Below are 27,644 nucleotides of genomic sequence, written 5' to 3'. Positions count from 1 at the left end.
TATTCTGGAGACCCGAAACATTTGTGAAAGGGGGAGGCCTCGTTTTAAAGCAGGTGGGTGATGGCTTGATGCCATCAAAAACGTATTCCTATCCACATCTTTAAAAAACACATCAGTGGAAATTCTACCCTCCTTGATACTAATCTCAACATCCAAGAAATGCGAAATAGTATCACTGCATGTAGCGGTGAATTCCTATTACATGGGACCTCATTGTCAGAATATTTCAGGGCCAAACATATCCCGAGAGGATTTAGGGTAAGGAATACCCCCACTATCGGGCGTCACAACCCCGATTTTGTGAGAAAGTGGGTGGGTATACTAAACCACTGTGCCCTGGATCTTATGGTCCTAGTTATAGAGGAGGCGGGCCGCGAACTACAATTGACAAGGACTAAGATCAGTACCTTTGTGACAGAGCATAACACCTTGCTCAATGATCAAGAGAATTCAAGTTGGTTAGAGAAACTTGAACAACAATGTGAGGCATATAAACTTGAGTTGGTCAAGTTTAAACGCAATAAAAAGCGTACAGTAGACTCTGACTATGAGGAAAACCGAGTTTATGGATGGCTAGCCGGTATTAACCAAAGACAAACCAATACCGATAGGAGACGTCGCCCGTGGCAACCTAGAGCTCAGAGAGATCGGGTACACCGTGAGATCGCTGCAACTGACAACGACAGCGACTTTATAATATCAGATTCCGATGATACCAATAGCTCTCAGGCAATCCCTTTAGGGAAAGCTCCAGTGAGTACGGCTCCAAGAGGCAGAGGCAGAGGCCGCCCACTCGTCGGGGTGGACAAAACCAGAGAGCCAAGACGAAATCCTATACGAGTAATCAAGAAACGGCCGTTATAAATCTGTCACAGCGCATACTATCAGTTGATGAACATAGGGTCTTGAATAAAGGCTTATCCTATGTGCCCACGAATGGACATGATCCGTTCCGTTGGAAATGTGAACAACACAAACTGATGCGAATAATACGCTTGAAAGAACATTTTCAGTCTCGACCTGAATCCGGCCCCCCAGATCCATAAGAAGGCTTTCTACAATCAAAATCTAAATCGGTGTTTGATCCCATTTCTACGAATGCCTCCATTCGAACTTTTGGACGATTACTAGATCAGTCTGTGTCTAAATTTGTGGCCGCTCCGGCTAAAATTAATAAAAACCTCACCCCTGCTGAATCGGCAGCTCTATCCAATCTGTCAAAATACGAGGATATAGTAATTAGGCCCGCCGATAAGGGCGGGGCCATTATAGTGCAGAATTTGACAGATTATAAAAATGAGCTATATGGTCAGCTGAGTGATGTTGAGGTCTATGAAAAATTATCGGGCAATCCTACTACCATCTACCAGCGAGAATTATAGTCTATACTCAGCACTGCTGTGGCTGAAGGGAAAATTACATCTAAAGTGTTTAAGGCTATCTATTGTGAATGGCCTTTGGTTCCCGTACTTTATTCCCTTCCTAAAGTACACAAAGATCCACAAAATCCCCCTGGTAGGCCCATCATTGCGGCACGTGAATCTCTTTACCAGCCAGTGGCCCAGTTGCTGGATGGTCTTTTGCAGCCTTTATTGAGTAGAAAACAGTCCTTTTTGAAAGACACCACCACGTTTTTGAAAATGTTGTACCAGATTGACATAGTACCTATGGGTACTATAATGGTATGTTTAGATGTATGTAGCCTCTACACTTCCATCCCACATGATGGGGGTGTTGAGGCTATGCGCATCTTCATCCATGACTACTTGGATCCAGCTCTACTGGACCATGATTTATTTCTGAGATTGTTGACCTTGACACTGAAACGTAATTTCTTTTTATTTGACGGGGCATATTACCTCCAACGCAGGGGATGTGCTATGGGGTCCGCTGTGGCCCCGTCATTTGCGAACATTTTTATGTTCAGGGAGGAGGAGCGCTTGTTTCTTGATAAACCAGAGATCAAAGAACATCTTTTAATGTACACCCGGTACATAGATGATATTTTTATCCTATGGACGGGTGGACAAACATTGCTCTCTGATTTACTAACTAACATTAATTCTGGAGACTCCACAATAAAATTCACCGCTACATGCAGTGATACTATTTCGCATTTCTTGGATGTTGAGATTAGTATCAAGGAGGGTAGAATTTCCACTGATGTGTTTTTTAAAGATGTGGATAGGAATACGTTTTTGATGGCATCAAGCCATCACCCACCTGCTTTAAAACGAGGCCTCCCCCTTTCACAAATGATGCGGGTCTCCAGAATAATGAGTGATGGTGCTGGCACTGAGAAGCGGCTGGATGACCTGATTGAAAAATTTGTACAGAGGGGTTATAGCCGCAGAGAGCTAGAGAAACAGAAGGTGCAAGTTCTGGGTATGCCACGCTCTCAATTATTTGTGGCTAAAGAGCGGAGTAGCTCCTCTATTCTCCCTTGGGTTAGTGCGTTCTCCACCAGTAGCCCGGTCATTAGGCATGCTACGAATGCCCTTTGGCCTATAATTAAAACTGACACGGAATTACCTGGGTTAAATACACTCAGACCCTTGGCAGCTTTCAAGCGGGGTGCTAACCTACGAGACCGCTTGGTAAAAACCGATATAACGGGATTGGGTGTTCCTAGACCTGTCAATACCCATTTTAAACCCCCTGGGTGTTATAGCTGCTACTCGTGTGCTACGTGTAGACACATGGTGTCATGTCGACAGTTCAAACATCCACACTCAGATCAGATGTTTGACATACGATTTGTTCTCACTTGTAAAACTGCATACGTGGTATATGTAATTGTTTGTCCTTGTGGACTATACTACATTGGCCAGACCACCCGGCCTTTCCGTGACCGCATGGCAATGCACCGATCTGATATCTGTCTTTCTATGTCAGGAAGGCAGATTGACAGGCCGGTGCCACGCCACTTTAAAGAAAAGGGTCATACCATTTCTATGCTCAAATATTTTGCCATAGACCACGTTAAGGAGTCTATGAGAGGCGGCGATAGGGCCAAGAAATTGTTGGTCCTGGAGTCTAAATGGATCTTTAAATTAAAAACTATGCGCCCCGATGGACTGAATGACAAACTAAATTGGAATAGTTTTATGTAATGCTATGTTACCTTGCTGGTTTCCAATTTACATCAGGCATATGTTTTCTTTAACTTCTGCTTTATGCGTGTTTTTTCTGTTTTTTATATTTTTTATATTCTTATTCATGTATGTATGTATATATCTTTCTCATGAGTATTAAAGTGCCCATTGGTGTGGTGTGTCGTGCTGGCGATCCACTAACATTGTGTATCATGGCAGGCAGGATAGGGTGTAAAACCTGTAGTCATGGTATATGTTGCGGTGGGTAGCGGCACTGGACTGCCATACTTCATATGGTGCCAATTACTCATGTTATCTGTAGTTATTATATGTTACTGGCGCCGGGGGTGAGCGCATCTGGGGAGTTGGTGTTGTGAGGCGGGCGGCTTCCTGTGCCGCGAGACGCACGCTCATTGTTGCCTAGCAACTGGGTGCGTGTCAGCGGATGGAAGCTGGCGCTGACAACTTCCGATTCTGACAGTGGAGGCGGATGGCGAGTCCCGGGCGTCAGGCGGTGATTGTTGTAAGTATAAATGTTTGCACTTTTGTATTGTATATTGCTGTAGGTTTGGAGCTGAAGAAGGGGCTCATACCCCGAAACGTCCTCCTAAATACACCTGTTTGTTAAGCTGGTCGTCTCCTTGAGTGCCGTTATTGTCCCTGTGGGGATTGGATCCATATATATATATATATATATATATATATATATATATATATATATAAAATAAAATCAGAAATTCATTCTGGAGATCGTTTCCTTGTGTTCAATGTTGAGTATGTTCGCAATAATTATGCAGTCCATTTCTAGATGAATAGTCTTTTTATTGCAAGAAAAAACCTGATGCGTTTCGTCACTAAGACTTCATCAGGGGTAAAACCAATCGAAAGATTATATGAGCAGCGGACCTAGCAGGAATCTTTGCTGATCATTATGGTTTTTTATTCAACATTATAAAAACACATCAATATGGTATAATCAACCAATTTGGGGTAGTTCTGGTTGTTGCTAGTGAACTTCTGAGGTAATTTATCAATTTTCAGTCCGTGCAAAAGTAAATTTATTTCAGAACACTTCCTAAGTGGCAACCTCCTTGTTCAACATTCAGAAATTCCATTTTGGGCATTTCCAAGAGGAAGCGGCCCACCCAGCGCCTGCACATGGGCTCACTCCTGTAAAGGTGCCCATACACTGCTGCAAGGTCTCGCAGCAGTGTTCGGACACCCGATACCCTGCAAGCCGCCGGGACCTTCTCGGCGGCAGGGACGCATGTGATCTGTGGTCCATGCTTCCCGCACGCCTCGTCACCTGGAGGGAGGTCCCAGAACGGGTGGTCAGGTCCGATGTGCATCGGACACGACTGCTTGTCAGGGAGAGGCGATTTGGTCCAATTTAACGGGCCGATTGGTCGCAATCGGCTGAAATCGGACCACATCGCCTCAGCGTATGGGCACCTTTACTTTTCCCTATAGGAGCTGATTGGCTGGTAGTTTACAACTCTCCACTTCATCACTTTTTGAAGCTCATTAGCTCAGTAAATGATCTAGCCCACAATAATAAAACCTGTTGCTAGATAATGAGCACAGCCCTGTCACAGGATGACTGCTGCCCCTAGCGGCACGCAGCATGAGCTGCAACTACTGGGCGGATTTGCTTCCTGTGCCGGGCACACAGGGGGAGCCCGCTCCCTCCGCCGACGCAGGGTCAGACGGATAGAGTCCCAGGGACAAGTACAGAGCAGCGCGGGTGAGAGCTGGGCACACACTGACACCACGTATCTGCCCCTCATGCGCATAGAGATGGAAATGCAAAAGCCGGGTGTTGTATCTGCATTCCACCTCTTACCCATTCCCTCTCTTCCCCGTTATTATGTATGTGACATATAGCAGCTTCATGTTTCCCATATTCATGTCTGTTTCTAATGTACCGGTCACTCTTTCCTCTCAGTGCGGGCAGATTTTGGGGCTTATTCTCCACCCGGGTCCACTCGCAAGCGTCATATCCGTTTTGCAGCACACCATGACATCATCCTGCTGCGTGAGGTCATCCACCACAACCCGTTCTGGGTGCGAGAGTTCGGCCAGGTGTGGGCGGCGGTGGCAGAGAGAATGAGCAGCGCCCTGCAGGGAGAGGGATTTGAGGTGGACGGGAGGAGATGCAGAGAGAGGACTGCTCTACTACTGGACTATTATAAGAGGCAGAACTTCGCTATGCTGCGCAGGTGGGACCCTCACTTCTCTGCACCCCTCCACTGCCACTATGCACCCTTCTCTGCTCTGCACCCTGCCACTGTGCACCCTTTTTCTGCTCTGTACCCCTTAACTGCTAATGTGCAACTTTTTTTTTATCTGCATCCCTGGCACTGATACAGTGCCCCCCCTCTCCTGTTACCTTGCACCTTTCCACTACTTTTTTGCACCTCTCTCTGCTCCCCTTGCTTTCTACAATGCACCCCCACTGTTACTGTCTCTCTCTCTACACTTTTCCACTGGTAATGTGCACCTGTCTCTGTTGTTTACCCGTCTCTGCTCTACACCCCTCCTCCACTGATATTATGCACGTTTTTCTACTTCGCACCCCTTTACTGCTATATCTGTCCAATTTCTGTGAGCTCACATTCCACCTGATATGCGTTTGGTCCCATCATTGTAGGCACTTTTGCCAGTTTTACAGCTTTGGATAGTTCTTCATACCAGTGGTGTAACTACATTTAAAGTGCCCCCCCCCCCCCCCGCCGGGAATTTTGGGCGCCCTCCCATAAGTTAACACTCCCCACCCACCCCAGAAAAGTTATCACCCTCCTTACCCCGAGGCGGGCTCCCTCTAGCAACCTTAAAAACTGTCTGCTGTATGGGGGAAGCCATTTTCCGAGTGTCCCTTATTAGCAGCTGTAGCTGGGAGAGCCGGGGACCCGACAGATCTGCGTGACGGGGTTAGAGGCGGCAACAGGGTAAGGAGGGGGTTAACTTTTCTGGGGGGGGCGGGGGCAGGATCGCCGGCGGTAACTATAGTCCCGCAGAACCCCCATATTCTTAGCGCCACCGCGTGGGCTGCGGCACTATAGTTACGCCACTGCTTCATACATTATATAATGATCTCTAACCCCTTGCCATAACCTTTTATGTAAAACTTTATTATTTGTTAATGCACACTGTCAGTGCTACCTTTTTTTCACAATAATAGTTATCATTTAGAAACGTGCAAAAGAACAGTATTGCAAAATCATCAGCTTATATTTGTACAAGTGCCCCTGTTGTCACAGGGAATGTCTTAAGATGGGTACACATTGGAGCCATGTGTACCCACTCAATATACTGGCAGACATATCTCACTGTGCATACACGTCAGAATGATGTACTGGAATACAGGATGGAATTATCCCTATTCTGTCCTTTATTACAGCACGTGGCAAAGCATGTGATGTCATCCAGTTGGCTGTACAGCTCAGTTGACCAGAAGATAGTGGTAATGACCACTGAGTGATCAGGCCGATACAGTGGCGCCGGAACGGGGGGGGGGGGGGGGGGCGAGGGGGCAGCTTGCCCCCCCCCCCAAAATTACTGAGGCGCTAAACCAGCTGTGCGGGCGGCTGATTAATCTTGATCCAGCCCCCGCCAGTCCGCCTATGTAAGCCCCAGGAGAGAAGGGGTTAATGGCAGAGCGGGGACGGAGAGAGGGAGGCTGAGCGGGGACGTCAGCGTGACCCCTGCCGACCTCCAGCAGCGTGAGGAGACGCGGCGCCGGGGACTGCCGCAGCCAGGTGACAGAGGGAGCGCGGAGAGGTCTGTGACCCCCTCCGACCTCCAGCAGCGTGAGGAGACGCAGCGCCGGGGACTGCCGCAGCCAGGTGACAGAGGGAGCGCGGAGAGGTCTGTGACCCCCGCCGACCTCCAGCAGCGTGAGGAGACGCGGCGCCGGGGACTGCCGCAGCCAGGTGACAGAGGGAGCGCGGAGAGGTCTGTGACCCCCGCTGACCTCCCCGAGTATTAGCACCGCCGGCCACGCACTGAGAGGCGGCTAGGCTAGGCTGCCTTGTGTATAATGCCCACGCATATATGCCGCTGCCTTGTGTATAATGCCCACGTGTATATGCCGCTGCCCTGTGTATAATGCCCATGCGTAAATGCCGCTGCCCTGTGTATAATGCCCATGCGTAAATGCCGCTGCCCTGTGTATAATGCCCATGCGTAAATGCCGCTGCCTTGTGTATAATGCCCACGCATATATGCCGCTGCCCTGTGTATAATGCCCATGCATATATGCCGCTGCCTTGTGTATAATGCCCACGCATATATGCCGCTGCCCTGTGTATAATGCCCACGTGTATATGCCGCTGCCCTGTGTATAATGCCCATGCGTAAATGCCGCTGCCCTGTGTATAATGCCCATGCGTAAATGCCGCTGCCTTGTGTATAATGCCCACGCATATATGCCGCTGCCTTGTGTATAATGCCCACGCATATATGCCGCTGCCTTGTGTATAATGCCCACGTGTATATGCCGCTGCCCTGTGTATAATGCCCACGCGTAAATGCCGCTGCCCTGTGTATAATGCCCATGCGTAAATGCCGCTGCCTTGTGTATAATGCCCATGCATATATGCAGCTGCCCTGTGTATAATGCCCATGCATATATGCCGCTGCCCGGTGTATAATGCCCACGTGTATATGCCGCTGCCAGTGTGTATAGTGCCCGGGGGTAACATATAGCAATTTAGGGGGCGCCAAAATGAGATTATATCTTGCCCCCCCCAACCTAAAAACGTTCCAGCGCCCCTGGGCCGATATGTAATTCCGATTCGGACAGAAATAACATACCGACCGAAGATCGCTCCAGAATGTACCAAGCTTTAATCTTCATGTTAACAATTCTATTAATACTATTAATATTATTCTCTTGTTCAAAACAAGGTGATATCCAAGTTGTGAGTGTTCACCCTTTTTTTTTTTTTGCCATTTTCCACATGCCATTGCTGTCTTCAGCACAGTAGGCTCTTAGCAAAGCAGTGCACTGTGGGCCCAATACAGAGCCAATCGTTTGGCTGCAAATTTGCAACCCAAGTGATTATAGAATGACCGCTCCTGTGCGAGCTGTACCTTGTGATCAGTCATCGATATTGATTGACAGGCGTCGAGCGTTTGGGGGCAGAACGCCGGCATTTTCTAGGAGTGCCCCAAAAAACACCACCTGTTTGTTAAGCTGGTCGTCTCCTTGAGTGCCGTTATTGTCCCTGTGGGGATTGGATCCATATATATATATATATATATATATAAAATAAAATCAGAAATTCATTCTGGAGATCGTTTCCTTGTGTTCAATGTTGAGTATGTTCGCAATAATTATGCAGTCCATTTCTAGATGAATAGTCTTTTTATTGCAAGAAAAAACCTGATGCGTTTCGTCACTAAGACTTCATCAGGGGTAAAACCAATCGAAAGATTATATGAGCAGCGGACCTAGCAGGAATCTTTGCTGATCATTATGGTTTTTTATTCAACATTATAAAAACACATCAATATGGTATAATCAACCAATTTGGGGTAGTTCTGGTTGTTGCTAGTGAACTTCTGAGGTAATTTATCAATTTTCAGTCCGTGCAAAAGTAAATTTATTTCAGAACACTTCCTAAGTGGCAACCTCCTTGTTCAACATTCAGAAATTCCATTTTGGGCATTTCCAAGAGGAAGCGGCCCACCCAGCGCCTGCACATGGGCTCACTCCTGTAAAGGTGCCCATACACTGCTGCAAGGTCTCGCAGCAGTGTTCGGACACCCGATACCCTGCAAGCCGCCGGGACCTTCTCGGCGGCAGGGACGCATGTGATCTGTGGTCCATGCTTCCCGCACGCCTCGTCACCTGGAGGGAGGTCCCAGAACGGGTGGTCAGGTCCGATGTGCATCGGACACGACTGCTTGTCAGGGAGAGGCGATTTGGTCCAATTTAACGGGCCGATTGGTCGCAATCGGCTGAAATCGGACCACATCGCCTCAGCGTATGGGCACCTTTACTTTTCCCTATAGGAGCTGATTGGCTGGTAGTTTACAACTCTCCACTTCATCACTTTTTGAAGCTCATTAGCTCAGTAAATGATCTAGCCCACAATAATAAAACCTGTTGCTAGATAATGAGCACAGCCCTGTCACAGGATGACTGCTGCCCCTAGCGGCACGCAGCATGAGCTGCAACTACTGGGCGGATTTGCTTCCTGTGCCGGGCACACAGGGGGAGCCCGCTCCCTCCGCCGACGCAGGGTCAGACGGATGGAGTCCCAGGGACAAGTACAGAGCAGCGCGGGTGAGAGCTGGGCACACACTGACACCACGTATCTGCCCCTCATGCGCATAGAGATGGAAATGCAAAAGCCGGGTGTTGTATCTGCATTCCACCTCTTACCCATTCCCTCTCTTCCCCGTTATTATGTATGTGACATATAGCAGCTTCATGTTTCCCATATTCATGTCTGTTTCTAATGTACCGGTCACTCTTTCCTCTCAGTGCGGGCAGATTTTGGGGCTTATTCTCCACCCGGGTCCACTCGCAAGCGTCATATCCGTTTTGCAGCACACCATGACATCATCCTGCTGCGTGAGGTCATCCACCACAACCCGTTCTGGGTGCGAGAGTTCGGCCAGGTGTGGGCGGCGGTGGCAGAGAGAATGAGCAGCGCCCTGCAGGGAGAGGGATTTGAGGTGGACGGGAGGAGATGCAGAGAGAGGACTGCTCTACTACTGGACTATTATAAGAGGCAGAACTTCGCTATGCTGCGCAGGTGGGACCCTCACTTCTCTGCACCCCTCCACTGCCACTATGCACCCTTCTCTGCTCTGCACCCTGCCACTGTGCACCCTTTTTCTGCTCTGTACCCCTTAACTGCTAATGTGCAACTTTTTTTTTATCTGCATCCCTGGCACTGATACAGTGCCCCCCCTCTCCTGTTACCTTGCACCTTTCCACTACTTTTTTGCACCTCTCTCTGCTCCCCTTGCTTTCTACAATGCACCCCCACTGTTACTGTCTCTCTCTCTACACTTTTCCACTGGTAATGTGCACCTGTCTCTGTTGTTTACCCGTCTCTGCTCTACACCCCTCCTCCACTGATATTATGCACGTTTTTCTACTTCGCACCCCTTTACTGCTATATCTGTCCAATTTCTGTGAGCTCACATTCCACCTGATATGCGTTTGGTCCCATCATTGTAGGCACTTTTGCCAGTTTTACAGCTTTGGATAGTTCTTCATACCAGTGGTGTAACTACATTTAAAGTGCCCCCCCCCCCCCCCCGCCGGGAATTTTGGGCGCCCTCCCATAAGTTAACACTCCCCACCCACCCCAGAAAAGTTATCACCCTCCTTACCCCGAGGCGGGCTCCCTCTAGCAACCTTAAAAACTGTCTGCTGTATGGGGGAAGCCATTTTCCGAGTGTCCCTTATTAGCAGCTGTAGCTGGGAGAGCCGGGGACCCGACAGATCTGCGTGACGGGGTTAGAGGCGGCAACAGGGTAAGGAGGGGGTTAACTTTTCTGGGGGGGGCGGGGGCAGGATCGCCGGCGGTAACTATAGTCCCGCAGAACCCCCATATTCTTAGCGCCACCGCGTGGGCTGCGGCACTATAGTTACGCCACTGCTTCATACATTATATAATGATCTCTAACCCCTTGCCATAACCTTTTATGTAAAACTTTATTATTTGTTAATGCACACTGTCAGTGCTACCTTTTTTTCACAATAATAGTTATCATTTAGAAACGTGCAAAAGAACAGTATTGCAAAATCATCAGCTTATATTTGTACAAGTGCCCCTGTTGTCACAGGGAATGTCTTAAGATGGGTACACATTGGAGCCATGTGTACCCACTCAATATACTGGCAGACATATCTCACTGTGCATACACGTCAGAATGATGTACTGGAATACAGGATGGAATTATCCCTATTCTGTCCTTTATTACAGCACGTGGCAAAGCATGTGATGTCATCCAGTTGGCTGTACAGCTCAGTTGACCAGAAGATAGTGGTAATGACCACTGAGTGATCAGGCCGATACAGTGGCGCCGGAACGGGGGGGGGGGGGGGGGGGGGGGGGGGGGGGGGGCGAGGGGGCAGCTTGCCCCCCCCCCCAAAATTACTGAGGCGCTAAACCAGCTGTGCGGGCGGCTGATTAATCTTGATCCAGCCCCCGCCAGTCCGCCTATGTAAGCCCCAGGAGAGAAGGGGTTAATGGCAGAGCGGGGACGGAGAGAGGGAGGCTGAGCGGGGACGTCAGCGTGACCCCTGCCGACCTCCAGCAGCGTGAGGAGACGCGGCGCCGGGGACTGCCGCAGCCAGGTGACAGAGGGAGCGCGGAGAGGTCTGTGACCCCCTCCGACCTCCAGCAGCGTGAGGAGACGCAGCGCCGGGGACTGCCGCAGCCAGGTGACAGAGGGAGCGCGGAGAGGTCTGTGACCCCCGCCGACCTCCAGCAGCGTGAGGAGACGCGGCGCCGGGGACTGCCGCAGCCAGGTGACAGAGGGAGCGCGGAGAGGTCTGTGACCCCCGCTGACCTCCCCGAGTATTAGCACCGCCGGCCACGCACTGAGAGGCGGCTAGGCTAGGCTGCCTTGTGTATAATGCCCACGCATATATGCCGCTGCCTTGTGTATAATGCCCACGTGTATATGCCGCTGCCCTGTGTATAATGCCCATGCGTAAATGCCGCTGCCCTGTGTATAATGCCCATGCGTAAATGCCGCTGCCCTGTGTATAATGCCCATGCGTAAATGCCGCTGCCTTGTGTATAATGCCCACGCATATATGCCGCTGCCCTGTGTATAATGCCCATGCATATATGCCGCTGCCTTGTGTATAATGCCCACGCATATATGCCGCTGCCCTGTGTATAATGCCCACGTGTATATGCCGCTGCCCTGTGTATAATGCCCATGCGTAAATGCCGCTGCCCTGTGTATAATGCCCATGCGTAAATGCCGCTGCCTTGTGTATAATGCCCACGCATATATGCCGCTGCCTTGTGTATAATGCCCACGCATATATGCCGCTGCCTTGTGTATAATGCCCACGTGTATATGCCGCTGCCCTGTGTATAATGCCCACGCGTAAATGCCGCTGCCCTGTGTATAATGCCCATGCGTAAATGCCGCTGCCTTGTGTATAATGCCCATGCATATATGCAGCTGCCCTGTGTATAATGCCCATGCATATATGCCGCTGCCCGGTGTATAATGCCCACGTGTATATGCCGCTGCCAGTGTGTATAGTGCCCGGGGGTAACATATAGCAATTTAGGGGGCGCCAAAATGAGATTATATCTTGCCCCCCCCAACCTAAAAACGTTCCAGCGCCCCTGGGCCGATATGTAATTCCGATTCGGACAGAAATAACATACCGACCGAAGATCGCTCCAGAATGTACCAAGCTTTAATCTTCATGTTAACAATTCTATTAATACTATTAATATTATTCTCTTGTTCAAAACAAGGTGATATCCAAGTTGTGAGTGTTCACCCTTTTTTTTTTTTTGCCATTTTCCACATGCCATTGCTGTCTTCAGCACAGTAGGCTCTCAGCAAAGCAGTGCACTGTGGGCCCAATACAGAGCCAATCGTTTGGCTGCAAATTTGCAACCCAAGTGATTATAGAATGACCGCTCCTGTGCGAGCTGTACCTTGTGATCAGTCATCGATATTGATTGACAGGCGTCGAGCGTTTGGGGGCAGAACGCCGGCATTTTCTAGGAGTGCCCCAAAAAACACCAGCATTGCCTGGCCATTGGGAGGGTGGCCCACTGACATCAGCAGCGGCCTCCTTCTCCCCACGCCATTCGCAGTGCTGATTAAGTCTAGACTTATAGGGGGAGATTCATTTCATGGTGAGTTATTATGAATGGCGTTCCCCCTGAATTGTGCCCATGGCCCTTGCCCACTCAGTCACGGAAAACACATTTTGAAACGATTTACCCTTCCTGTGGTCTCTCCACATGCTTCTATACCAGGGCTGGGCAACACCGGCCCTCCAGATGTTGATGAACTACACATCCCAGCATGCCTTGCATCAGTTTCAGCATGGCCACATAGCAAAACTAATGCAAAGCATCCTGGGATGTGTAGTTCATTAACATCTGGAGGGCCGGTGTTGCCCAGCCCTGTTCTATACAGTAAATGGCTTTAAGCACTCTGATGGCTCCAGTCATCTGACAAACAGAATGATTCAATGTCTGGCTGGAGGCGAGTAGAGAATGCTGCCTGGCTGCTATATTTGTGTGTAGTTTTTTTTTTTTTATTCTTTGTGGTACTAATGTGCTTTTGAAAAAAAAAACCTTTTACTTGCCATGCTCATATACTGCCAAAAATAGGAAGCACATGGCAAGACTAGAGCAGGGTGGCTCTTTTATTAATGAGATGCGGCTCACAGTCAGAGGAGGCAAGTGGCAGTGCCCCGGGTGTGGGAGCCGGCACACAGTGGAGTAATGCAAAATCACTGTGGTCTCTGTTAACAGCAACTCTCAGCTTTACCATCTGCCCCACTCCACTGAGTTCTTTGGTGAGATAGGAGAGCTGGGTTTGGAGTTCCTTCCTTTGGCAAACCCAGCCCTCTTGCTTGTATGAAATTAGGGAGGACCCTTTTAGTGGCCATCTTTTTTTCAGCTCTTCAGTGCTGTTTATGCTGCTCTCTCTCCAGTGCTTTACACTATTGGACCAGCTTCTTTCCTAGGCTTTTAGTTATTTTAGTCACTATTGGTCGGGACTGATTCAGCTGTAGGGTTAGCCTGCAATTGAGGGCGGGAAGAATAACAGTAATGTCTAATTCGGCATTTTGTAGTGCTTACATGGGTTGCTAAGATTAAAATAAATGTCACAAGGTGTGTATATATATATATATATATATATATATATATATATATATATATATATATATATATATATATATATATATATATATATATGGGCTGTTGGTTAAACATAAAGTTGAGCTGTCACAAGATGGTTTTATATAGCACTGGGGTGTGGCCTTTTTTGCATGTTATGAGCTCTTTGTCTTACCATAACACATTTTTTGGCTCCTTGCCTATGATTGGTTGGCCACCCCTGCTCTAGAGCAAAGGAATATCTGTCATATAGCATAGTGTCCAAGGCAAAACACATAGGGATAAGTCTCTTATCTAATGCTGCTTTCAGACCGCATAACTGGCTTTGACCCTGTATTTGGAAACGTTTCCAAAAACGGGTCTGCCAGATAAAACCCCTTTCACACCGCAGCACTTAAACGGTATATTACCGTTTAAGTGCCGATTTTTTGACACTGGCAGACCCGTTTTTGGAAACTTTCCAAATACAGGGTCAAAGCCAGTGCAGCCTTCAGCCCTCCCCTCCGTGCAGCTCCCCCCCCCCCTCGCGTGTCGACCGAGAGCATGTCGACGCCCCCCCGCGCATGTCGACGCCCCCCGCGCGTGTCGACGCCCCCCCACCCCACCCCGCGTGTCGGCGCCCCCCCCGTGTCGACTTACCCCGTGCCGGTACCTCCGTTGTGGACTGCAGCTCAGTATGCTCGGAAAGCACTTATGAAAAAAGTGTCTTCCAGAAAATGGCTGCCCCATAGGAAACCCTGTTTAAAAAAACTGTCTTCCGTATGGGGGGCAGCCATTTTCTGAAAGACACTTTTTTCATAAGTGCTTTCCGAGCATACTGAGCTGCAGTGCCGGGAACCACAACGGAGATACCGGCAGGGGGTAAGTCGACGGGGGGGGCGCCGACACGCGCGGGGGGGGTCGACACGCGGGGGGGGCCGTCGACACGCGCGGGGGGCGTCGACACGCGCGGGGGGGGGCGTCGACACGCGCGCGGGGGTGTCGACACGCGCGGGGGGGGGGCTCCAGTGCTGTGAATACTTAATGAGCGCTCATTAAGTATTCACTGTGCTGAATTTAGGACCCAGCTCATTGGCTGGGTCCTAAATACCGTTTCTGAGCCGATTTTTGCGCTAAAATACCGGTTCAGAAACGGGTAGGACCCTGCATTTTAACCGGTTAGAAAAAACGGCATTTTCTAACCGGTTAAGTGGGACTGGACCTTTCAGACCGCACACATTACCGTTTTAAAACGGTAAAAAAACGGCAATTTACCGTTTTAAAAGTGCGGTCTGAAAGGGGCATAAGTGTGCTGGACTTGTCTCCGAATGGATTCTCCAACAATGTAGCGGTCCATCTTATCCTGACACCAAGGTGTTCTATTCACTAAGCAACATTTTTGGCCTTGGTATTTAAAGGGCAACAATATTAAATGTATTTTATATTATTGTCCTTTTACATTTTGTGACCATAACCACTGAAAAGCTGTGTGTTTTTTTTTTTTTTTATAAAGTATACCACCAAAGCATCATAACAATTCTTTATTGTATAAAGCATAATATGTAAAGCTGCAACTATGTGCAATGAAGGCAGATAACAGTATATTTGATGATTTCCCTTGACCTCAAGGCTACAGAATAAACGATATAGAGTATACACTGAACAATTTCAAATGATAAAGACAAAGATAGTTTGGTGTACCATCGACCATCCTGTTTTATGAAAAATGTATCTTTAGCTTTCTTGGCCATACACTTGGGTGACTTTCTTTCCCTCAGAGAAGTCTTCTGTAATCCTCCCTTGAGCCTCCCAGGACCTTCCCGGGCAGGCATGCAATATATTGTATGCGGTCCTTTCGCATATGATAGATTGCATGCGATCCCAGTCAAGCCTAGCTGGCTCGCATGCGATCCAACAGATCGCTTCTACAGATGATGCAACTGGTGTCTCCAGTGCGATGCACACTAGACCGTGCATCGCCTTGGGCCTGCTGTCAATCATATGTGATTTGAGATTGTTTGCCGCAATCGAATTAAAAGAGCCCAAATTGCATGTAACTCTCCTAGTGTATGGGCACCTTTACACACTCAGCAATATGCACCTAGTCATAAACAACATAAGGAAAACTTTACTGCATGTACAGACAAGAAAGGGGATCGATAACATCCCACGGGATTGCTTATTGTTACCATCCGTACACACTGTGCATATTGGAACAGTAATATCATTATCATGCGTATCATCTGCCTTTATCACATAAAGTGTACAGGGCTTAAATATAACTAAATATATTTGTTTTGAAGCCAAATACTTATTGAGGAAGATTCCATAAGTATGTGGTCCCTGTGGGATATATCTGGTACAACACTTTGCTTTATATAACATAAGCTTTTGTTTCTGTATTTTAATACAATAAAATAAGTGCAACCAGATGCAGCAATTATACTGGATAGAAGGGCTAACTCAATAAGCTGCGGAGATCTCTGTAAATCTATAATCATCGATTACATGCAGGCCTTGCGACCGCAGTTTAAGTAGCGTCTGGGGCAGAGACTAAGCAGTTTGTGGGAGTGGATGATTTTGTGACCCTGTGCTGGGTGGCCCCCTGCAGCGTACTGCCACAAGCTGTTGTCTTGTGAATTCTTGGAAACTAACCCCATGCAGATTTAGGCCCATACATCTTACTGAAAACTGTACACCTGTCAGCCTAGGTATTTGATATTTTTTAGAAGTTTTATATTTTTATTTTTTATATCTGTTAAATGCTGCTCGGTACCAATTTCCCCTGAGCTCCCCAGCAGCTCCCTGGCAGAGCTCACTTACGATTTGGCACTTGATGTGCCATGTTTATATGCGATTTATCGCATGTAAAGACTCCTAGGGAGCTGCGGGGCCATGAGATTCAAAAAACAAACAAACTAGTGAGTGGTGGGGAGGCAGCGGTGAGTCCCAGGCAGCAGCTGGTGCCAGGCTGCGTTGAGCACACAGGAGGTGGGGTTGACCTTGCAGCGGTGGGACAGGCAGTGATGGGAAGCCCTGAGTGACACCTGCCCCGTCGGTAACCCCTGTCAGCCCCACCGGACATGACGGCACACACCTACGGAATTGGACTGAACACATCACAGGTGCTCAAAAGCACCTGTAATGTGCTGCTGATGGGTCTGAATAGACTTTATATGCAGGACTTCCAGTCTCCAGCGTCCAACCCGATGCGCATGAGACGGAGGGGATGACTAACACATCCAATTTGGGCTGATTTCTTGGCCCGATCCGTCAGGATTAAGTGAAATCAGTCCTAATTGTACTAGTGTATGGGGGCCTTAAATTGGCTTATATTAAGCCATTGCTGTTAACACTAATTATAGGCACACATTGCAGTTGTTTTTTTTCTGCAAGTGGAAGGTGCTGATATCTTAATGTGCTACACAATAAGGGGGCTATGCAATCCCGGATCACGACTATCTGTCCAACCCGACACCTAAACCCCCCCCCCCCCCATTATTTAAAACTAGCAAACATCCTCATACTCCTACAAATATCCACTGGTATTTAATAACAACTCTTCCTGCAACAACTACTTCCACAATGTCTACATTCTCCTGTACAGAAATAGCAGTACCACATTGTAACCAAACCTATGCAACAGCCCTTGATCAGTGACACCACTTGCTCTTCACATTCTGTGTCGGATCCTATGTCAGCCATGGCACACAAACAAGTATTGCATCTGTAAAAAAGTGTACTGCTATTAACCACACTATAAAAATGTTCTAGGCACTGCCAAACAAACATACTCCCATAACCCCAAATGTCTTTATAAAGGGATGCAGTTGGAATGCCAGCAGTCAAAATCCGGACTGGTGGCCAGGACACCAGAATACTGACATTGCTGTCAATGCCAACTCCAGAATCCTGACTCTTAGCATCTCGATTTTAAGTATGTTGGGGCAGGTTGGGGTGGGGGGTGGCAGGGATATGCTGTAGGAGGAGAGGGTTAGGGTAAGTCAATGGGGAGGGAGGATTACGCACAAAGGTTTGGGTAGTGTCCGCTGCGGGGATGGAGGATTAGGTTTAGGCACTAAGAAGCAGGCTACGGATGGGGGGAGGTTTAGGTAGTAAAGGTATCTGAAAGTGCACTAATAAAAGAAGCTGCTTGCCAAATGGATAACCAGTAGGGAGGATTTCCAATCCCCTCGCCAAATAGATACAAACACAGAACAACAAATGTGGAGATCTACTTAGCTAGCGCTGATTTTGCAGATTAATCTTCTCATCATAGATATCCAGAGCAGTATGTCCCAAAAGTAAAAAGATAAAAGTTCAGTAGTGAAGTACAGTAATTTGATTCACACAAACAATTCACAACCTATTTTAGAATAGGTTAAAACGATAATGTATATAACATCCACAAAGCCATGGTGTGTGGTAGAATAACAGCAAATTACAAAACAGTTTAATAAGCATGAGATTCAGTGGTAACAACCCGGGTGATGTTCACTGGTCTCAGCTCAAATGTCTGCAGCCTAATCGGACCTGCTGTCCGTCCTCCAGTCACCATGGTAAAGTGGACCAACGCGTTTCTACCCTTATAGCAGGGTCTTTTTCAAGGTCCAAACGGTGTGATGTGGAAATGCAAATGACTGCATTCAACTAAGGCCGATTTACCTCTCCTGCGGCACCTCACATAGTTGATCGCTATACACGTAATCAGCCTACAATGTCCGTGATCCTCTGTTGTGTGCCGGCTTGCCGCTATGCGCTATTTTCTCAACCTCCTGTTTTCTTACAAATCCCATGATGCTGCTATGATCTGTGTATACCACTTCCAGTCCCATCTGTCTGATCACTGGTATTCTTCATATTCTACCATGTCAATAATACTTTAGTCCTCATGTTATAACCAGATTTTCCCAAATCTGATAAATCAACAATCCATGTTGAATAGCCTATAATAAATACTGCAATGTCAAATATAAAGCATAAAAAAGACTAAAAAATGGATTTAAAATGACAGTGCTGCAAAATTTATAAAAACCATTTGACCTCAAAATCAGCATTGAGACTTCCTGGTTTCAGAGTACCAAGCGCATTAATGGTCATCATTTCTGCTTTAGCCAATTGCCCGCATCCCAAACATCGGACTCCTGTATGTGTTTCCTTTTTAGTACATTTAAATATGTTCCACACCCCTACTTACAGATTTACTATCGGTGTTGAAATTGCATTTTCTTCCTCAGACTGATGCAGGCTCAATTCCTTCTCTAGAGAGTTTGACACATTATCTTCATTTGATTCAAATTCATTTATTTATTAACAGATTGTTATATAGCGCAGCATATTCCATTTCTTATGTTCCTACACTACTACCTCTCATTGATCCCTTACCTTCTTTTTAACCGTCTCCTACTTTTCCCAAACAGCACTAAAATATGCAAGTACTATCGTTCCGTTCTTATTTAATCATGCAGTTATTATGCCTGTTCAAAAAAAAAAAACATTCTGATCCGATCTGTCTCAAATTAGTGTCCCATCTCTTGGCTTACCTTGTGCCTCCAAGCTTCTTGAGGAGATCTGCCTACACTCACATCTGGTAAAAGCTTCCCTTTGTGATCCCCGAAGCTGTCTGGACTTTAGGGTCTGTGACACAGGAGTCTGTCTGTGCATGGGCAAAGATGCCTGTGGCTGTAGGGCATGCTAGGATGAACCCATGTAAGATCCCTCACCCAGCACTGCCACTTACTCCCCTCACTCCTTCTTCTGGGGGCTTTCAAAATTATACTATGGGGCCTATAAAGTTCTAGTTCTAGAGTATATTTTTATTTATATAGCCATCTGAAATGTATTGACACAAGTGTGTAGTATAGACATGCATGTGGTAATTACCTAATGACACGTGTTTCTTTTTCATCCGTTCTGTGGACGTTCCTGTTATTTGTGGTGTGATAGAAAGTAAAATATGTACATTTTCATTAGTTATGTTTAGCACTGGTCAGCTCCGTACACACAGGGCAGGGAAACTCGGCACTTTTGCTGAGCGACATGCTTCAGCACATATCACACACACACACAGTGAAGTGTAATAGGATGAGAGATTCAGAAAGTGAGAGATTTTGATAAGAAATCTCCAGTTTTTTTATAGCAGCAATAATTAACACATTAAAATCAAACTGGTTTTGCAGTGTAAATGATTGCCGCTTTAATAAAACCTGGAGATTTCTTACCAAATCTCTAACTTTCTAAATCTCTTATCCTATTAAATTTCACCAAGTGATACTGTGTACTAAGTGATCATCCTGAGCGGGGTTTTGGTTATATTTTTTATTGGCAAAGCCAGCACATTGCCATCGCTTAAGGGCATACAGGGGCTCAAATCACCACGTGTGTATGCCCCTTTAGCCATTCAATATAGCCAGTTCAGAATTTAACGTGAAATAAAGCCTGGGCATTCCAGAGCGATATATATATATATATATATATATATATAATCTCGTATATATATCTATATCTCATGGCGGGTTATCTCATAGCAAAGATTATTGAATAATCAATGAAAAGTGGGCTGCAGACCTACAGCTTAAGTCAATGTTTTATGATCCTATTTCCATTGCTTCTAATGCCATTAGGTATAGGATATATGGCATTTGTCTACAAATAGTATACTGCAGTGGTTCCTAAACTATTACCTCCGAGTCCAGACACACGAACAGTCCAGGTTTTCAGGATATCTGTTCTTGAGCACAGTTGGCTAAATTAGTATGTCAGTAAATTTGATTTAACATTTACTGATCAAGCATGGATAGCTTGTGCTGTTGGGGTACCTGGAAAAATGAGTTTTGGAACCACTGCTATAATGCTTAGAATAAATGAAAACCTTGTGATATTAAGGGTAACCTAAACCTAGCTGAGTGTACAGATGTTCTACAACTGTACAAGAGCAGTTCCATCATTCAGCTTTCTGGATTAATGCAGTTTTCCAATGCTTACTATGAACCCTGGCTTAGGTGTACAATCAGTAAATTACACTGCAAGAAAGTCTACTCCCACCTTAATAAAATCAATCAAACTGCATTTCCCAACTATTTTTTATTTATTGGACCATAACTTCTTATTTCTGTCCTGTCTTTATTCATTATAACTGTTGCTCTGTATGCTATGCTCTGCAATCTGTACATCCCTGAATAGTCTGCACAGTACATTGCTTTGTTAAGTACAACATAAATTGCTAAACCTGACATGGAGCACTCTACACAGGGGTGGCACAGAGGCTATGTATATGGAGAAGGAGGATTTGCTGCAGAAAATTCTGGAACTGGAGTCTGAGAAAAGAGAAGTTGGCTCTGATCCACGGCATAGGGACCCTCTCAGAGACACCATGTCTATTACCGTCACCGAGGAGACACTACGCAGGGCACAGGAGGAAGCGTCGGCTCCACCTGGTCTGTACATCTTATCTTCAAATCTCTTTAACTTTCCCCCAAATAATGTCAGTCTAGTCATATGAATAGTCATGGTGTAATGGTAACCATTACTGTATTACAGAACTGAAGTCAAGGGTTAGATTACCAACATAGCCATAACTGTGGGGAGTTTATATATTCTCCCATTGCTTGCATGGGGCTCCTCCTGGTACTCTGGTTTCCTACCACAATACAGAAATTTACTGGTAGTTTATTTGGCCCAGACAAAATTATATATATTACCCTAGTGTGTTGTGTGCATGTTCGTGTGTTTAGGGCAGGCCAGTTGGGCCAAGTGCTCTTTATATGCCGTTAAGTCCTGTGCTTTTTATCTACTAGTCTGACTTCAAATTAATCTGCTATCATTTAACAAGTCACAACAGTATGAATAAACCTCTAAATGTAAAGTTTTTGACTGAATATGCATTTTTTTTTTTTAGGGGCTATTTAATAAAAAAAACTTCTATATAGAGAGCGGAAATTGTCTTCATACTCACATATCCAATTGCATTCAGTGTCTCACCCCCTGCAAGTTAGCGTGGAAACAACCTGCTCTTTATGGCAGCTCAGACTCAAACTATTTTGCTTTTCCCCTGAATTTGTGTTAGAGAGCATGCAGCGAGGGGATGCGAGATGTAGTGCTGCTGCTGGTGTGCCAACGCTGCTTCAATGACAACTCGCACCCTTCACCAACAATTGGATACCCCCTCCTTAGTGTCATTTTCTTTTATTGGACCTGAATACAGCATTGGGCACCAAAGTGCAAACCCTGGCTGTGGGTAGCATATGTTTGACCAGAGACTGTAACAAATAGTACAGTAAGTGTAGTAGGCAGAATTATTCAGGTTGTTTGCTGAAATGAGACTGCAGTTTCTAGATTTATCCATTGATTTGACTGTGAAAGGCCATGTAGCTTTCCTTTTAAAGTAGGAGGGAGAGCATGGTAGTAGAGACTGCAAGGCCCGAATAAGCTATTCAAAGGAAGGATTCGGCATGAAAAGCCGGCGGTCGGGATCCCGGCGTTCAAAATCCCGACGCCGGAATCCCGGACGCCGAAATCCCGACAAGGGGGGGACGTGGATCGCTCGCCACGTAGCGGGCCCGGTGCCTCGCTACGCTCGGCACACTAATTTATTCTCCCTCCGAGGGTGTCGTGGACACCCACGGAGGGAGAATGTGTCGGGATTTCAGAGTTCGGGATTTTGAACGCCGGGATCCCAACCTCCGGGATTTAAACTGCATCCCCAAAAGAAGAGGCTGCTGATTTGGAGAATGGCTGCTCTAGGCAAATAATAACTGTATTTTTGTCTTTTCTGTTTTATGAAACGACAAGCTTCACCCACTGCCGTATTTCCCCACATGAGCTGAGATTATGGGTTTAGCTCGGAGAGGCATAAAGCAGAGAATAAGAATTGTGGCATAGAGCGGAAAAGAGGACAAATGATACATAAAGCAGGAAGCACCTGGGACCACAGGTGAAGGTTTTGTGGCCTGCCTGTTGTCCATCACTGGTATCCCAGGGCAGGGCAAAAGGGCACAGGTGTGTTGAAGTTAAATTATTTTACCCTTTTTCCAAATAATGAAACCTAAACAGAGGGTTTTTAAAGTCAACCCTAACAATACTTTGACCTATAGTAGATGGCAATAAGGTCACCTATGTACAAGTTGATATATTGTATAGCCAAATAGATTACAGCAGGGGTTCCCAATCTTTTCCTAATCACGGCACCCTAGAGTATCAGAATTTTTCCAAGGCTCCCTTAGGCCCCAAAAATATATATAAAATTAAGTAGGTTGTGTTTATATGTGCTTCTTAGGTTCAGTTATGTGGTAAAGGGCAGGATTTGGTTCTGATTGTACAAATTTTATGATTGCCAGCCACCAGCACTGGTTTTGTCCAGAAATAATTGATCATAAATTATTTGAATTGGTCCTGGACAACCAACCCGAGGCACCCCTGGGAGCCTAGGCGCACAGTTTGGGAACCACTGGATTGCAGGATGAGAATACCATGTCAATACCTGACTCAAGGGAGAGTATAATAATAGATCTTAGTATTGAGCTGTCCTCTGCTTCCAATATCAGTACTAATTACAAATACAAAACCAAGGGATAATACACTGTTTTCATGCATCTACAATAGACCTGGCTTGTTTGCTATTAAACAAAGGAGAGATGTATATGTATGGTGCATCAAGTAAGCACGGCAGTGTGATGTCTTTAGCCTCGCAGTAGTTTATTTGCTTGTAACCGTTGTCAGAACCGTAACTAGACGTTTTAGTTCCCAGTGCCAGAAAGAGAATTGGAGTCCCCCATTTTTCCACTAAGGGCATAAATCAAATAGCTAGAATTATCCAGCTTTCTATAATGGCTCAGATAGCTCATGAATATAGTGTCTGACTGCAATGCCACATGTAATGGATTTGAATCTCAGGTATTCCAGCATCTTAAAATGTAGTAATATTGTTCATTTTAGCACCCGCTATCTTTGAAAACCCATGCAGTTCCTCTTCCATGCCTGGGGTGTCGCTGTCTGCTGTTACACTCCCCCGTGTAACGGCAACCTTTCAGTTTTATTAACTGTTGTCAAGTCATATACAAAAGTAACAGTGAACATACCTCTTATAAAGGAGCATATCACCCAAGCAAATGAGGACCGGTGTCACTGGACGGTGGCTTTGTTAGAAATCACACCAGCCTCTGTGATTTACCTTATTTGATAATTATGTGATTTCTAACAAAGCCGTTAAAAGGGCACATGGCCTAAGTCGCCTAGAACGTTTCTGGCTTACCACCGATAAGGAGGTGTGCACCAGTGGCGCACCACCTCTAGGGGCACCCCCCTGTTGCTCACCTCCAGCCAGTCCCGGCTGCCAACCCAGGCGATCATACAGCCAACCTGCCAGAAGCAGCCCTAGGGGAGCAGCGGCTGCCCCGAAGTTCTGTGGAGAGTATTTCTGGGGCAGGACAAACCTGCCCTGGTAGGTTTGTCCTGCAACAGGAAAACTCACGACTCAAGGGGTTAAACATGCAACTGATCCCGATGCGTGGTCCCACTAAGTCAGAATCTCTTAGCAAAATAGACTGCACAGGCAAGGACATTTGGACTAGATCACTTATCGTAGTGAACATAGACAAAATCACCAGTGCATCTAGCTTAGCTAAAATCATCCACTAGCAAAAAATCGCACCGTGTGTGCGCGCCTTAAAGAAGTGTACACCAGGACACATGCACAGGCAATTTTGACAAAGCTGATGTTTGCTAAACCCGTGAGCGATTTTAACTAGGCTGATTTGGCCATAGGCCAAATACACAGCTTAGTCAAAATTGCCTTGCCTGCACTGTGTCCTGCCGGGTTATAGCAACACTGCGAGGCCGCGCATTACTATCGCCTGCAGTATACACACGGTGCAATTCTGCCTAACTTGCTAGGTGATTTTGACGATCTAGTCAAAATCGTGTACATGGCTTAAGTTCACCAGCACCACATAGCACACAAGACATTTAAAAACCTCATGTTTTTGGAAAACTGCTTTATTCTTTAATGATAATTGATTTCAAACATTGATTTGTGCTGTACGATGATTGGGATTAGTGGAAATAATGTCCAGTGATGACCACAATCTGAACTGCCTTTTTACGTAGCTTTACAACTTTTTATTTATCAATTAAATCTATTAATGTCCAAATAATCCTATATACCTCTGTACTAAATTACCTTTCAGTTATGGAGTCCAAACAAGAAGAAAACAATATGGGGGAGAGACTGATCAGAAAACAGGAGTGTGAAGGATGCTGCAGTGCCTACGCTCGTATTCTGCAACACCTGGAGCGGAGAGCTGAAGCAGAGCAGCGTCTGCGGGAAGAGGAGCTGGCGCTACGTCGAGAAGAACTGCAGTTACAGAGAGAGAGAGCAGCACTGGAGAGAGAGAGGCAGGAGGCTGAGCGCAGTGAGAGGGAGAGAAGGTTTGAACTAGAAAGGGAGGAGAGACAGGTTATATTGGAAATATTGAGAGAGAAGATGATTAAGTGACAGTGGCTACCAGCTGTGCACGTATAAAATATACTAGTGAAAGGCAAATATGCTGAGAAAGACAGGATTAGTGTGTGTGTCTGTGTAGCAGGGTCACAGATAGGGAAAGCAGGTCATGCCTGTTATATGGCAAGGAGGGGGAGGTGAGAAACTTCTGGTGACAAGACAAAGCGAAAGACAATAAAGAAAATTAAAGCAAAAAATGCTTATGGAAATGGAACAGTGTGACATTGTATTCCAGGTATCTCAGTGTCAAGAATGAGAGGAGACAGCAAAAGTAACCTAATAGTGATAGACTGTATGTATATTAAATGCGACTAAGAACAAGAAAGTGACAGCAATAAATTGATGTTTTTAGCTCTTACTGGTAGTTAGAATGAAATCACAGCATACTGACCCCAAGAACACACCTCACCAAAATATGTACAGAATTATATATAGGTATTTTGAAAGGGACATATATTTCAGCCACCTCTGCGCTGGCACTGAGCTGAATGGACTGTGTAAAGTTTTTTTTTTTTAATCTGTAAATATTGTAAATCCATTATTTTATGTGTAATAAATATATACATTGTTAAAAATGTACTTTCTCGCAAAAATGAACCAGTCACGTCTCCGGTGTCAACGGAAAGTAAAGGCGCGAGTACTTTTTCTGTGTCTCCTTCTGAATTCAAATGATTTAGTCTTAAGCGGCCTACACACATAGCGATCTGGGGATATGAGCGTTCTGAGTAATGCTAGATCGCTCAGCACACAGCATGCACAGTGATGTGCCTCTGAGCGATCTGTCAGGGCCAGTGTTTTCTGTGAGTACACTGTCCCTGTTCCCGGCGATTAACTAGATTTATCCAGTGTGCTGGATATTAATCGCTGGGGCACTTGTGCCACGCATTGCTATGGCTATGCCCCTACACACGGAGCGATGTATTGGGCATTTTCTAAGTTATCTAGTGAGATTGCTTAGAAAATGCCTGGGGTCGCTATGTGAGTAGTAGGCCCCATTACCCAGAAGGTGAAAACCTTCTTCCAGCTGGCACATAAATAATAGAGGCAGAGATAAGAGTCTCACTTTATAGCCCCAATGGTTTTTATCTACTGTACATCTCTTGGTATCACTACACTCTGCAATACCTGTTTGCATTAAGAAGCTGAGTGTCACTCCAATCTGAGGTTACAATTTGACACACTTCTCCCTGCATCCACTGTATTAAGAGCTCTTTGAGGGATATGACTAGTGGAGTAGGTATAGGAGAGTAATATAAATTATTTACACCACTTGCAGTTTCAGTAATTTCATTAATATACTGTAATGTAGCAAAAGCAAGAGAAAGCACATGAATGGAATGTCATACTCCCCACAGTCAGGGATTGTAGTGTGAGTACAGAAGGTCCTATGGAGTGGTGGCATGCTGAGGAGCGGGTGTCAATAGCAGTTCTAAGTAGACACAGAGATATTCTATTGTATTGAAATGTTGTTTTATTGACGTTGGTTTGTGTGCTGCACATAAACTGATCACCAGTACAGTCTTAAGGGGTGCACACATGGGCTGCAGCTGGGCGATTTTAATCAAGATTTTTTGTTTAGTCAAAATTGGCCAGTCATTGCCAGCAGAAATCCTCAGCAGCAGGCCCGCGTGTACAGCTGAATGGACACTGCAGGGTCTAATCAAAATATTCTTGCCTGCTGTGTCTAATCTGCTCGGTGATAGCGATGCTGCAGGGCTGTGCATCGCTATCACCTGCTGTGTACACACGGGGCGATTCAGGGAAACATTCTAAGCGATTTTTACGATATAGTCAAAATCGCTTAGAACAATCGCCCCCGTGTGTACACGGCTTTACTTTAGTTATGTTGCAGGCTTTGTCAATGTGCGGATTCCCATGATGCACACTTTATTTATATATTTTTTATGAATGCGGTTATTAGCAATGTTGATATTATAATATTTTCAACAATGTACACTGTCCCAAGACTTGAAACAATGTAAAGCAGATTATCTTTATAGATATGAAATTAAAGTGGAAACCTCATGAGTACACTTCCTGATCTTTACATGCAATATGGATGCATGGAATGTATACACACTAGTCTATGGCATAATTTTTATCAATATATTGAATGTAAATAAAATGAATGAAGTGTGAACAAGACCGTAATATGGGCCAAACTGACCCACAAAGTAATCCTGATTATGAATATTGTTACAGTTGTCTAGAAGT

General features: G+C 46.0%; 1 protein-coding gene across 1 annotated transcript in view; it reads left to right on the top strand.

The window, feature by feature from the left end:
• Positions 1-9,233: 9,233 nt before the first annotated feature.
• Positions 9,234-27,644, top strand: part of LOC146008485 (uncharacterized) — an 18,979-nt gene continuing 568 nt past the window's right edge. The window contains exons 1-4 of the mRNA XM_083147828.1: positions 9,234-9,387; positions 9,589-9,862; positions 21,185-21,369; positions 25,117-27,644. The exon at positions 25,117-27,644 is cut by the window's right edge and continues 568 nt beyond it. Of these exons, the coding sequence (XP_083003954.1) occupies positions 9,240-9,387; positions 9,589-9,862; positions 21,185-21,369; positions 25,117-25,424 (915 nt within the window). The 5' untranslated portion in view covers positions 9,234-9,239 and the 3' untranslated portion in view covers positions 25,425-27,644. The remainder of the gene's footprint in view (positions 9,388-9,588; positions 9,863-21,184; positions 21,370-25,116) is intronic.

The sequence above is a fragment of the Crinia signifera genome, chromosome 6 (genome assembly GCF_055691185.1).
Source record: "Crinia signifera chromosome 6, ASM5569118v1, whole genome shotgun sequence".
Lineage (NCBI taxonomy): Eukaryota > Metazoa > Chordata > Amphibia > Anura > Myobatrachidae > Crinia > Crinia signifera.
The sequence above is the reverse complement of the archived record's forward strand: the minus strand, read 5'-3'. Positions and strand labels throughout refer to the sequence as shown.